The 14,246-nt window shown below is 33.7% G+C and overlaps 1 protein-coding gene across 1 annotated transcript; it reads right to left on the bottom strand.

Annotated features, from left to right (window-relative positions):
• Positions 1-271: 271 nt before the first annotated feature.
• On the bottom strand, positions 272-14,112 carry erap1a (endoplasmic reticulum aminopeptidase 1a). Its single transcript, XM_051120185.1, has 19 exons — positions 13,880-14,112; positions 13,196-13,789; positions 12,958-13,096; positions 11,118-11,252; positions 10,907-11,027; positions 10,648-10,802; positions 9,481-9,594; positions 9,256-9,387; positions 7,176-7,307; positions 6,997-7,080; positions 6,518-6,675; positions 5,165-5,253; positions 4,902-5,085; positions 3,757-3,913; positions 3,075-3,259; positions 2,826-2,987; positions 2,436-2,576; positions 2,255-2,336; positions 272-959 (listed from the first exon to the last, which is right to left on the bottom strand). The coding sequence occupies exons 2-19, from the start codon at positions 13,681-13,683 to the stop codon at positions 810-812; spliced, it is 2,808 nt and encodes a 935-aa protein (XP_050976142.1). The 5' UTR covers positions 13,684-13,789; positions 13,880-14,112; the 3' UTR covers positions 272-809.
• Positions 14,113-14,246: the final 134 nt, after the last annotated feature.

Below are 14,246 nucleotides of genomic sequence, written 5' to 3'. Positions count from 1 at the left end.
ACATCTGTGGATCATTCAGGTAACAACACAGTATTAAGAATCAAGTGTATGTAAACTTTAGAACAAGGTCATTTTTATAAATTCAACTATTATTTTCTCTTGTGAACTCTATGTAAATGTAAAATATATTATTCAGGTCAGTATTAAATAAAAAATATGCATTTTGTATGATTCCTCTTATTTTGGTGAAATAATTAAAATTTTGCAGATTCTGCAAGGTGTATGTAAACTTTTGAATTCAACTGTATATATTAATTTACTGTCTTTCATTTAAATTTTCAAAACAATGTGGGAAAACTGCAACCCTTAACTAGAAAAAAATAACCCTAGAGGAGCATTTTGCTAAACATATTAGTGTATTACAATTTTTTACTTAACCGATTGTCTTTATTATTTAATGTGTCTTAGAATGAACCTGTCATGAAACAAGCTTTTTTACAGCCACATTTATATTTCAACAGCAAACTGGAATAGAAACATAATTACATCATTAAACAGCTTATATAAAAACTGCCTTGATTATTAATTAAAATTAAATGAACATGTCATTTTCTGTTTTGGTGTTTCTGTAAAAAAAACTAATTTCAGTGCATCACTGGTTAATATTTTGCATTAATATTCAAAACTTCTTTAGTAACATTTTATTGCAGCCATTACAAATGTTCACATTCTGATGATATCGGAGCTGGTTTCTTCCAGTGTTAAGGCCCTTGTAAAGAGCCATACTCAAGGTGAAACTAGGCGCAGTCTTAAGTCCCACACCCTGTTAAACACACTCTTAAGCGTCTCTAGAGTTTGTCAGGACTCAGTCATAGACTGTTTCTGTCCAGCCAGGCTTTCAGTAGTGGGACGTTCCTGTCCATCCAGCGGATGTTCTGCTGGATTTTCTGCAGGGCCTGTTGAACACTGCGGAGCCCAGAGCCCTGATCCTCCCCTAGTGACCCGAAGAAAGACTGAACCTACAGGAACAACACAAACAACTGATTGATACAGCGTTCTTACATTTCTACTGACACAAATCAGTAAAAATGGCACAATGCTTTTGTTTACATACACCATTAACCAGATCCAAATGGTGTATGATCTGTCACCCATGATTTATGTAAGCTCATGTGACCTCAACATGTTGACAACATGAAAAATAACCACTGTAATATAGAATAAAAATGTGTGTGCACATAATATTCCTCAAAATATGCAAATATAAATATTTCTCAAATTCATTCATCAAATACTTGGTGGGGAATAAAAAAAAAATTAAGAATATTGTTAACATAAGTAAATGCATTAGCTAACGTGATCTAACTCTCTCTCTCTCTCCTTCGGCTTGCTCCCTTTATCAGGGGTCGCCACAGCGGAGTGATCCGCAAAGCCGATCTGGCACGTTTTATGCCGGATGCCCTTCCTAGCTAATGTGATCTAACAATGAGCAATACATTTTTAAATCATTCATTAATCTTTGTTAATGTTACTAAAAATATAATTGTTCACTGTTTGTTCATGTTAGTGTGGAAGCCTGTTTCCACACTTTCCATATCTCATAATTCTGACTTTATCTTGCAATTGACTTTATATTTCACAATTCTGACTTAATATCTCACAATGACTTAATATCTTGCGATTCAGACTTTATATCTCATATTTCTGACTTTATCTTGCAATTCTGACTTTATATTTCAAAATTCTGACTTAATATCTCACAATTATGAATTTATATTTCATAATTCTGACTTTATCTTGCAATTCTGAGAAGAAAAGTTGGATCTGTAAGACACAAATTTGCAACTGCAAGGAAAAACATGTAATTGTGTTTACGTCTCACAATTTTGAGGTACATCTTGCAATTCTGACATATTATGGCATAAAGTCAGAATTGTATGAAAATTAGTTAAAATGGTCAGATATAAACTAAGAAATGCAAGAAAAAAGTCAGAACTGTGAGTAAAAAAGTGTGAATCGTGAGATAAAAAGTCGCATATATTTTTTAATATTTATCCTGTAGCAGAAACAAGCTTTCATATGTTAGTTATAGTGCATTAACTAATGTTAACTAATAACATTAAATGTTAACAACTAATGTTAACAAATGAAACCTTACTGTAAAGCATTATTGTATGTTTTATGGTAAATGTGGACTGTAATTAATGCATTGGTCCAATATATTATCTGCTTTATTTTACACTTTATTTTGCATTTTTGGACTATAGGTGCTTAATTTGCATTCATACTTCTAGAAAGAATCAATGTGAAGTACCTCATCGAGCATTTCTCTGGTGGAATACTGATCGGTCACACCAACCGCCATGCGGGATATTGCAGACGAACCGAGATCAAACCTAAAAGGAAGATTTAGATTTAATATGCCACAAATATTCACAATCTAACATGCTATCATGTGTCATAGGCACCATAAAACATAAAAGCTTTCTACACACTTTTTCACAAATTTTCCCCAGTTGGTTTTCAGGAACTCCCAGGCAAGTTTGAAACCTTTCTGGTTTTTACTGACACTGATGACCAGCGACGGTAGGTCTTGAGTTTTTATTATCTCTCCTTCAATGCCTCTTTCCAAAAGCCTAGACAGAACGAGAAAGAAAAACACATCATAAAGCAGGATTAAATGACTCAAGACATGCAGGATTGAAAAGGCGAGAAATGAATCACGCTTTTGCATTTTAATGACATTCAAGACAAGGTCTTTTTGGATAAATACGCCAAACAGTTTGACCTTCCTTAATGATTCATGCACCATCATCAATGTCAGGTTTGGCTGAACTATGAAAATGTCATGTGACGCCTTGGCTGCTACACAAATCCAGACTCACCACTGAAGCTTGTGAGCTAACGGACTGTACGACAGCGCGGCTTTAATCATCCACTTTTCAGATGGCGAGGCGGACCCCTTGTATTTCTCCAACAGGAAGTCCCAGCCTTCGTCTGTACGCGCCCCTTCAGTGTAGACCACCAAACTGATGTCAGTGGGCAGCCTGAAGCAAACAACACATGTTTGGATGTATGAAAATAGTATGTAGTATTTATAATGTGGATGCTATGTGAAACAAATGAACACTTACCGCATTTTGCCATCAGATTCTTTCCACTGCTGGAAGAGCTGAGTGGCGGTGCTGACGCAGGACGGGTAACGGCGGACACACGCGAACAACAGCAGATAATTCCTGAGCATCCTCTCAGATACAGACCCGTCATCAGACCAGCTCTGACGGTCAATCAGCGTCTTGAATAACTTCACTAAATGACCCTGTTAAAAAAAAACAGGCCAACAACAGCTTGTGTAAATATATTTTGTTTTTTCACATTAAATGTTTCACCAAATTTTGTTTCCATTTTTATTCTGTTTTAATAGTTTAACTAAATTTTATATTTATATAAGTATATATACAGTATATATATATATATATATATACACACACGCACACACACTTTTAATTTATATATACACATTTAATATACACATTTTTAATTAATTATTTTTTACTGATAAAAAAGGATGTTCAACCACGTTCATAAAAATGCACCAATTCAAAAACAAATTTATTATATAAAAATGTTGGTAATCAAAAGAATGAATAAAACTAACAATTTAACAATTTAATTACCCTGGTAAGCTACTTTAGAAAATGCCATCAAAAGATTTTAAATGCAGTATCTGAACTGAGACACTAAAAATTATCTTCAAATCCAAAATATTGCACGTGTCATCTTTAAACTAGACTTAATCATGTTTGCAATCAAAACCTTCAGCTGGTTCTCCAGTTCCTCCATGTTTCTCTTCTCCATGAGTTTGTAAAGCGGCACCAGCTCATTAAAGCCCTGCGTCACCGGCATGATCTCCGACTCTTTACTGAGGTACAAACTCAGATTCAGAGCTTTATCCAGCGGGACTTTCTCGATGCTGAAGCAAAGACATAAATCTGATTAAGCACAAAAATAAACTGCAATGACAGTAACATGACTTTTGTTTTGCTTGAGAGGTTTGTTACTGCATCTTTTGTTACCAAAATCAAGCGCATAGGAAAACATTCGTGACAGTCTCGTTTTTGTTCTGGATCCCCTGCTCTGCTGCCACACTGGAGCGCATTCGCCACCAACTGGACAGGGGTGGGATTGCAGCTACAATTTACAATAGATCACCCTCAGTGTAATCTGTCAAAATGACGGACGGCCTTCAGATTTTTCCGTCACTGAATTTTCAGTTAATGCAACCTCTGGTCCCATCAGAATGAGAGTCCAAACATCTGATAAAAGCATCACAATAATCCACAAGTAATCCACACCACTCCAGTCCATCAATTCACATCTTCAGAAGTGAAAAGATGCAAGTTTGTGAGAAAAGAAGTCCATAATCCATAATATTGCTTCCTCCAGTGAAAAAAGGTCTGGTCTGAATCAGGAGAAAAATCTGCACAGATCAAGCACCGTTGACAAGACAAGACAGTCCAAAACAGCTCTAAACAAATATGTGGGTGGATTTTGATGTGAGAGACAACAGGAGACAGACTTTTTCATTGGAGGAAGCGTTATTATGGATTATGGACTCGTATTTTGGCTGAAAACAACAGTTTAAAGTTAAAGCATCTTAATGATGGATTTGTTTCTTACAAACTTGCAGCTTTTGGCTTCACGAGATGTTAACTGATGGACTGGAGTGGTGTGGATTATTGTGATGTTTTTATCAGCTGTTTGGACTCACATTCTGACGGCACCCATTCACTGCAGAGGATCCACTGGTGAGCAAGTGATGCAGTGCCACATTTCTCTAAATCTGATGAAGAAACAAACTACATCTACATCTTGGCTGGCCTGAGGGTGAGTACGTTTTCAGCAAATTTTAATTTTTGGGTGAACTATTTCTTTAAGGAACACCAGCTCAGTTCCCCCACCTGACCAGTTGAAAGATGTCGTGGATCAAACTGGCTCTGTCGTTGCTGCTGAACACGCTGTGGTTTTGCTGGAGTTGGTTAATCAAAGCGTCCCAGCCTCTTGACTCATAATGCACAATATAATATCCCCGCAGGTCCACGTTAAATTTAATCCAGTCCACCTTCTCTGGCAGGTACAACACATCTGCAAACACAATCAGATTTCAGCACAGCAGAAGGTAAACATGTTGGGTTGGTTTAATATCTGATAGTGTGAGACACACCTTTTTCAGTTTTCAGCAAGAAACGCTGCACTGCACTACTGTGACTGGTGATGTAAGTCAGAGGAACCTGCCACAGGAAGCTCGACGTACTGTGGGAAATTAAATATACAAACAACAAATATTACACAATCAATTATTGCTTTGAGTGAATAACATTAAGGCTATACTAGAAAGTAGCAAACTAGCTTACTATATTCACTATTTCTGCAATATGCATACTGTGCATAGTAGCCAAATGTCAAGTTTAATCAACCGAATTCATAAAATTCAAACACTGATTTATTGTATAAAAATGCTGGTAATCGAATAAATAAAACATTAACAATTTAATTAATTTTTGGCAAACAAAGTGCTGCACAAAACATGGATTGATAACCTCTTTTAATAAACTGTATTATTATCATTATTATTTATTGCAATTATTACTGCACAATTGCAAATATATTTCTGTCATAATTTCTTCAAATTAAACCAACCTTTTATTTGGCAGGTTGTAGTAAAGACCTTTGAGTTTCTGTATGCATCTGACAATAGTTTTTATCAATTTTTATTAATGATTCACTGTACAGTTCTTCTTTTGATCCAAATTTTTGACAAATTCTGTGAAATTCTACAGTATAAAATAAATAATATTTTTATGACTAAAAAAAATGACTAAATAAACTAGTGTTGTTATTGTTAATAAAATGGAAAACTATTAAAAAACTTTTTTTGGTGACTGAAATAAAACTGAATTAAATGAATAACAAACCTAAAAACCTAAAAATAAATATAAAGAATATAACAAAAACTTTAACTGAAAAAGAGGCTGAAAAAAAGAAGAAAATAAAGATACTGTAATTCAAATATTACATTTACATTTAGACATTTAGCAGACGCTTTTATCCAAAGTGACTTACAAAAAAGGACAATGGAAGCAATCAAAATCAACAAAAGAACAATAACATGCAAGTGCTATTACAAGTCTCAGTTAGCCTAACGCAGTACACATAGCAAGTTTTTTTTTTAATTATATAATAAATAAAAAGAAAAAGCAAGCTACTGTTAGAGGCCTTATATTTTTGCTTATATTACTAAATAATACTAAAGTATACAAATAAAACAAAAATATCTCTGAATTCCACAATGCAATGCACTAAACTTGACCTTTTCAACGTGAAAAATAAAACGGAAGTAATATCATCAGTGATTTTCTTTCTATCATTATCTTCTTTTTTACTTCTTATTTGATCAGAATGCCATAACATATCATTTTACAAGCATAACACAGTACGACAGACTGTTTCACAAACTACTTTTTAAATACATAGTATGCATTAAACAGGAGTTTAGTATTCCAGAGCCAGTTCGTACCTTGAAGTCTTTGAAGAGTTTGCTTCTCTAAGGAAGCGCTCCTGTTTGAGTGTGACCTCTTGACCTTTGACCTCCACAGTGATTAAAGGAAACCCCTCCTGCAGCGTCCAGGTGTCCATAATGGCTCCAACATCAACGCTGTCCTCCATGAACCATTTCTGTTAGGAAAAGATTTATCATTTAGCACAATTATTTAATCAGTTATTTGATTTATGGTTCATATCTAATATAAATGACACATTTTTAGTAAAGAAATATAAGAGCTTAATGTCTAGATAATTCCATTAAATAACTGAATTAAATATGAATAAAAATATACTAGTCAACATATGAATTTATCAAAACCTCTAATCAAAGTTGTCCTAAAACTAAAACAATAACTGTTCTTGTCTTAGGACAACTTTTTTGATCCATTTCAAATGTTAACTAATGTAGATTAACATAAAATTAAATATAAAACAATGTATTGCAGCACTCACAGAAGCAGGAGATTCAGCCCTCTTTTTGGAACAGAATCCATCAAGTTTTAGTCTCCCCGAATCCAATTCAGCAGAAGTGCATATCTGAAAAGATTGAAATGCATTTGGCCTCTATAGGAATTGTTTAAATTATTTAACAGACTAGAGAACATACACAGGAACCAACAGAGGTCACTTACATTGGTAAGACTTTCCCAGAGGTGAGCGTTCACTGTGTTTTGGTAGCTGTGTGTCTTCAGGTAGTGTATAATACCGTACTTGAAAGCTTCAGGGGTCAGGAAATCCCTCAGCATGTTCAGGATACATGCTCCCTTGAGAGATGATGAAGAACAAATAAATATATTAAAACAAACGAACCTGTTTTTTTATTAAAAATATGGGTACTCCATTTGGTTATAAACTGAAAAACAAAGAGTCAGGTAAAAAAAAAACTTTACTATAGCTTGTCAAAGATTAAAATATGAAATACATGAAGAATGTATGAAATCTTGTGATTCGTCTTCTGAATCATCCAAGCAGAATTGGGTGTTCCTTCAAATTCAGTTTTCCATTTTAATTCTGTTTTAATTTGTTTGACTGAATTTTAATAACTGAAAAGGATGTCTAATTATTTGACCTGAACACATTTCTTGATTTTTATCTGCCAAATTCTGTTTTACATTTTATTTTTTCTGTATTCTGTTTATATATATTTTATTATTATTTTCTTTTTCTGAAAAAAGTATGTTTAATCAACCAAGTGCATTAAAAAAAAAAAATCAACAGTTCAAAAACAGATTTATTGTATTAAAAATTGTTGTAATCGAAAGAATACAAAATTGAATGCACTGAATGCAATTTTTTTTAACAATGTAATTAATCTCCTAAACAGTAATCAAATGCAATTTTAGCATTTCCTTTCATTTTTTGGCAAACAAAGTGCTGCACAAAATATGGACTGATAAACTGTTTTAATAAACTGTATTATTATAATTATTATTAGAAGAAGTACATTCTACTGTAAAATAGTAATATATTTCTGTCATAATTTCTTCAAATTAAACCAAACTTTTATTTGGCAGGTTGTAATGAAGACCTTTGAGTTTCTGTGTGTATCTGACAATAGTGACTGACGAAAGTCCATTTTTATTAATGATTAATTGTACAGCCCTTCTTTTGATCCAAATTTTGCCAAGTTCTGTGAAATTCTACATTATAAAGTAAATTTCATTTAATGGCTGGATTCTGATGAGATTCAATCTGCATTGTTCACACTGCAGAAATCACAGGTCATCCACAATTGGGTGTTTCTTTATATATTTGTGTTTCTCAGTCAAAAACCGTTTTTGGATGTTTTTGGATCTCAGTTGCTAATCTAAATGTTAGAAACTTTTACCCTCATAAGGGTTTGAGAACTCCACTTCCAGAACAACAATTTACAAATAGTTTATGCACCCCTTGTCATCCAAGATATTCATGTCTTTCTTTCTTCAGTCGTAAAGAAATGATGTTTTTTGCGGTTGTAAAAGATCCCAGCCAAGGAAGAAGGGTCTTATCTAGTGAAACGATTGGTTATTTTAATCAAAATAATACAATTTAAATACTTGTCATTCTCAAACGCTCGTCTTGCCTTTCTCTCCCTGAACTCTGTGTATTTTTCTGTTGGAAAAATCGTATTTTCTCCCTTAACTTCAAAAATCATTTAAAAATCATCCTACATCAATGCAGAAGTTCCAACCCAGTCTTTGCAATGTGAACATGCAAAGAAGATCAAACACCCTTTACAAAAAAGGAAAAACAGTGATATAGGACGATTTCGAAGTTGAGGGAGAACATGAGACGGGAGTTTTTGACATACCCTAACTGTCATGAACCGGATAAAAAACAGTCCAGGCAGAGTAAGACAAGACAAGCGTTTGGCATTAAAAAGTATATAAATTGTATTATTTTTATTAAAATAACCGATCGTTTCGCTAGATAGGACCCATCTTATTCAGCTGGGATCTTTTGCAACCGCATTTGGGATCGTTTGAAGCCGCATTTAAACTGCATTTTGGAAGTTCAGAATCGGGACACCATAGTAGTCCATTATATGGAGAAAAATGCTGAAATGTTTTCCTCAAAAAACATAATTTCTTTACGACTGAAGAAAGAAAGACATGAACACCTTGGATGACAAGGGGGTGAGTACATTATATGTGAATCTTTGTTTTAGAAGTGGACTTCTCCTTTAATCAGGGCAATGCTGACTATAAGGATTTAGAGAGAGATAAACTGTACCTTCCGGTAGGAAACGTCATCAAACATCTCGCTGATTTCCGCAGGATTCTCCACTGGAGTGGAAATGGGGTGTGAGGAGGTTAAAGAGTCCACTGACATGGCGGTGAAGCACTTCTCCAGGAAATAATCATCCTAAAATAGAGGCACTCAAAATCAGATCAGCCACGTCGATTATAATTACATGTCATCACAATCTCAACTATTAGCTGGATTATTTGGTCTCACCACTTGCAGCTCAGGGTGGGTGATGTTGACGGACACATACTCCATGAACTTGGCAAAGCCCTCGTTTAGCCAGAGGTCATTCCACCACTGCATTGTGACCAGGTTTCCAAACCACTAGACAACAGATTTATGTGAATGACAGGCAAAAAAAATTATTTGTATGTTTTTTATTTTATGTTTTTTTAAAGAAGGTTTTTATGCTCATGAAGGCTGCATTTATTTTGATCAAAAATATAGAAAAAACTTTAAAATTGAGAAATATTATAAAATAATGGTTTTCTGTTTTAATATACAATAGGATATAATTTATTTCTGTGATGCAAAGCTGAATTTTCATCAGCCATTACTCCAGTTTTCAGTTTCACATGATCCTTTAGAAATCATTTTAATATGCAGATTTATTATCAATATTGGAAACAGCTGAGCTGCTTAATATTTTTTGAAACCTGTGATATTTTTTTTAGGATTCTTTGATAAAATAGAAATCTTTTCTAGCAATATAAGTCTTTACTATCACATTTATCAATGTAACATCCTCGCTGAATAAAAATATTAATTTTTTTCAAAAAAAAAAAGAAAGAAAGAAAATAAAATAATAAAAAAAACTGACTCCAAACTTTTAAACAGTTGTCTATTTTGCTACAAAAAAATCAATTTTAAATGTTTCCAACAACGTTGATGATAAATCAGCATATTAGAGTCATTTCTAAAGGATCATGTGACACTGAAGACTGAAGTAATGATGCTAAAAAATTCAGCTTTCCATCACAAGAATAAATAACATTTTAAAGTATATTAAAACAGAAAACCATTATTTTAAATTGCAATAATATTTCACAATATTCCTGTTTTTTCTATAAACAGGAAATCTTTTTGATCAAATAAATGCAGCCTTGATGAGAAGAAACTTGCAACTACAAAACAAAAAAATCCTTACTGATTCCAAACTTTTGAACAGCAGTGTATCTGTTCTAGTTTCATGTCAATCAACCATTTATTTCTACATATACATATGCATATATGATTTCTATTATTATAAATGTTATACTTATTATATTTATTTGTTTGTTAAGGAGTCAAACAATAAGCAGAATAATGCACAGATTGTCATAAACCAACTGCCTGTGCATTATCCATGACTTAGACTGAATTAGTAGAAATATCAACCTGATGTGCCAGTTCGTGGGCGATAACTTTGGTGATTCCCAGTTTGTCAGAGGAAGAAGATTTCTCAGGGTCAAAGAGCAAACCAGACTCTCTATACGTCGACAGGCCCCAGTTCTCCATAGCACCTGACTGAAAATCTGGGATAGCTGCAAGATCTGCAAGTACGATTTATTAAAAAATAGGTTATTTAAAATTATTTCTTGGCAGATACATTATACCATTTTCACCAGCAAAAAAAAGTGACTGCTTTTACACTCACCGTGTTTGGGAAGTGGATATGGGATGTCAAAATAATCATCATAAAAGTCTAGCAGTGTGACAGCGGTGTCGAGAGCATATTCCGCCTGACTGATCTTCTCAGGAACCGTATACACTGATATCTATATCAGGATTCAGGTTATGAAGAGTCAGTGTAATGAGGTATATTATAAAGTGTATTTATAACGCTTCTGGTCATGTTATTAACTTGCCTCGACTCCATGCTGGCTTTTTTTACTGATGGACTGGAAATCTGAGATAATGAAAGCCACCAGGTAGGTGCTCATCTTCACCGTCGTGTCAAAGTGATCCTCCAGCAGCCCGTCGGCGAGTTCTACAGTTCTCAGCTATTGGAAGAATTAACCTTGCATTAGCTAAAATTTACATGAAATGGTATGTAAAAGAAATATATACTGAGAAAATACCTTTTAAAGTCAATGAATCGCATTGCAGATGTAATTTCAAAACATAAACTGTTTCTGTTATGACTGTTTTTGTTTCTGTTTTCTGTTGAGTTTCTATTATGATTATGTTTCTGGGTCAATCTGACCTGGTTATTTTATGGTTAAAAGTAGCTGCACAGAATTAAAAAAATTCTTTTATGTATTTTTTTTTATGTATTTTAAATTTTTAAGTCAGATTCTCAACTACCCTCTAAGGGTGTTCACATTTACATTTATGCATTCGGCAGCTGCATTTATCTAAAAAAATGTAAACTGCGTTGATGCTGTACATTTTTATAAGTTCATGTATGTTAATTTTGCTGTGACTGCCATGCTTCTATTGTTTGAGCTTCAGAAAAGAACACAGAATAAGTACTTTTTCACTGCTGAAAATGTTAAGAATATTTACAAGACTATTTGTAAAATTTACAGTTTGTGAAAAATAGTTTAAAAAATTGTTATTAAATACAGTTTTAAAAATTATACACTACCAGTCAGAAGTTTTTGAACAGTAAGATTTTTAATGTTTTTAAAGAAGTCTCTTCTGCTCACCAAGCCTACGTTTATTTATAACGAACAGCAAAAACAGTAAAAATCTGAAATATTTTTCTATTTAAAATATCTGCTTTCTATCTGAATATATTTTAAAATGTAATTTATTTCTGTGATTTCAAAGCTGAATTTTAGCTTCATTACTCCAGTCACATGATCCTTTAGAAATCATTCTAATATTCTGATTTCCTAATCAAAAAGCATTTATTGTTATTATTATGCTGAAAACAGCTGAGTAGATTGTTTTCAGGTTTCCTTGATGAATAGAAAATTCAGCAGAACAGCATTTATCTGACATAGAGATATTTTGTAACATTATAAATGTGTTTATCATCACGTTTAATCAATTTAAAGCATCACTGCTAAATAAAAGTATTAATTACTTTCCAAAAAAAAAAGACTGGTATGAATGGTATAGTGTATAATGTTACAAAAGCTTTTAATTTCAGATAAATGCTGATCTTTGGATCTTTATATTCATCAAACAATCCTTAAATTGTACTCAACTGTTTTAAATATTGATAATAATTATTATAATAATAAAAGTTTCTTGAACAACAAATCAGCATATTAGAATGATTTCTGAAGGATCATGTGACACTGAAGACTGGAATAATAATGCTGAAAATATAGCTTTGCTCACAGGAATAAACTATATTTTAAAATATATTCAAATAGAAAGCAGTTAATTTAATTTATTTTATATTACTGATATTATTACAATTATATATATATATATATATATATATATATTAAATATTATAATAATATTTTATATTACTGATTTTGCTGTATTTTGGATCAAATAAATGCTTCTTCTTCTTCAAAAAAGAAAAAAACATTACAAATCTTGACTGGTAGTGTATATTCTAATGTTTATATATTTGTAATGTGTAAAAACTATTAATGTTAAAGATTTACTGTTCTTACCTGATTTTTTTGGTTTGTCATAGTGTGGTTTTTGGAGAATTACATTAATGAACCCAGGTCAATTGCACCAGCACTATAGAGATCAAACCCAGATGTTTAACAGCATAAAAAGGTTAATTATGTGTACCTTGGGCATGTTGGATATGGAAATGTGTCTTGACTCTCGTCGCACACGAATGGTGAAGTTGGCTTTGAATGCAGGTTCATCAAAACAAGGGAAGGCGGCTCTAGCATGTGTCGGCTCAAACTGAGTGGATGCCAACAACCTGTAGAGAGAAAAAAATACACATTTTGAAAGGATTTTCCATCTTTAAAGCCACTTCAAATACAGTCTAAGTAAAGCACCAATGTTGTGGTTGTCTTACCTGACCTCTCCACTGTTTGTGGTATATCTGCCTTTATAAAAGCCATGATAACTGTCTGATAAGTTGGCGGAGAACTCCAAACACACCACATGGTTTCCTTTCTCAAATGTGAAACCATCAGAGAAGAGCGCAATCTGTTCATAGGCTTTAAACTCACTGACTTGCAGATCCCGAGGATGTCTGGAGTCCAAGAGCTGAGCTTTGGAGATCTGGAGGTTCTTGCTGTGGAGGATGACGGCTCTGGTATCCTGCTCTACCTCTATGAGGATCTGGACGACTCCGGTAAAGGTCAGGGAGGTCAAGTTAGGGTGTATAAGGAGGTCATAGTGCTGGGGTTTCACAGTTTCTGGCAATCTTATCTTGTCCCAGGGAAAAGGCACTGTATTTGTGTTAGTGTTGAAAGTCATTGCATGGTTGCCAACAATAAGAGGACAGAATAAAACTGCAAAAGTAAGGCAGCTTAAACAGCAAGACTGGACGAGGAGCATGATGAAAACAGTAACTGAAAACGAAAAGGTTTAATATCAGTACTCTGACGGTTTCTTTTGGATATATGAGCCTGTCAGTTGGTCACACATGAGCACTGTTTATGATCTGTAGAGGCCACAAGGGAAAAAAATAACACAAATTATACAATATATCGAACGTTTCAATGAATTCAGGGGACAAACGTTTTGAACGAACCTGTGCTTGATATCCAATCGGTAAATGAAAGTGAAACTACGCAGCCGTCAGTCAAAATATCATATTTCCTGACGTGTAAAGCGTCTCGTTTTTGCCCTCAGATTGTCTTTTTGCATCCTGGCGCTTTCAACATATCAAATGACGTTTTATGTAACTGAAAAATATTACCTTTGTTTATAAAAGGCGATGAAAACGCACTGAAGACGACTTCTTTCTCATGAATATTAATTACGTCAAATGACGTTTGACGTTTGTGCGGTCAACGGCTCTGTAGCTGGCCAATCTCAGCGCGGCTGTTGAATATTAATTAGGATACGAGCCTTGACGTTCCAAGCGACGTCAGCATGACCTAATTATTATTAATGAG

Source organism: Labeo rohita, chromosome 10 (genome assembly GCF_022985175.1).
Source record: "Labeo rohita strain BAU-BD-2019 chromosome 10, IGBB_LRoh.1.0, whole genome shotgun sequence".
Classification (NCBI taxonomy): Eukaryota; Metazoa; Chordata; class Actinopteri; order Cypriniformes; family Cyprinidae; genus Labeo; species Labeo rohita.
The sequence above is the reverse complement of the archived record's forward strand: the minus strand, read 5'-3'. Positions and strand labels throughout refer to the sequence as shown.

Coding starts and splice junctions, on each gene's coding strand:
- erap1a (XM_051120185.1), bottom strand. CDS start 13,683: ATGCTCCTCGTCCAGTCTTGCTGTTTAAGCTGCCTTACTTTTGCAGTT. Junction 11,028..11,117: donor AAAGCCAGCATGGAGTCGAG/GCAAGTTAATAA, acceptor ATCCTGATATAG/ATATCAGTGTATACGGTTCC. Junction 9,595..10,647: donor CCCACGAACTGGCACATCAG/GTTGATATTTCT, acceptor TCTGTTGTCTAG/TGGTTTGGAAACCTGGTCAC.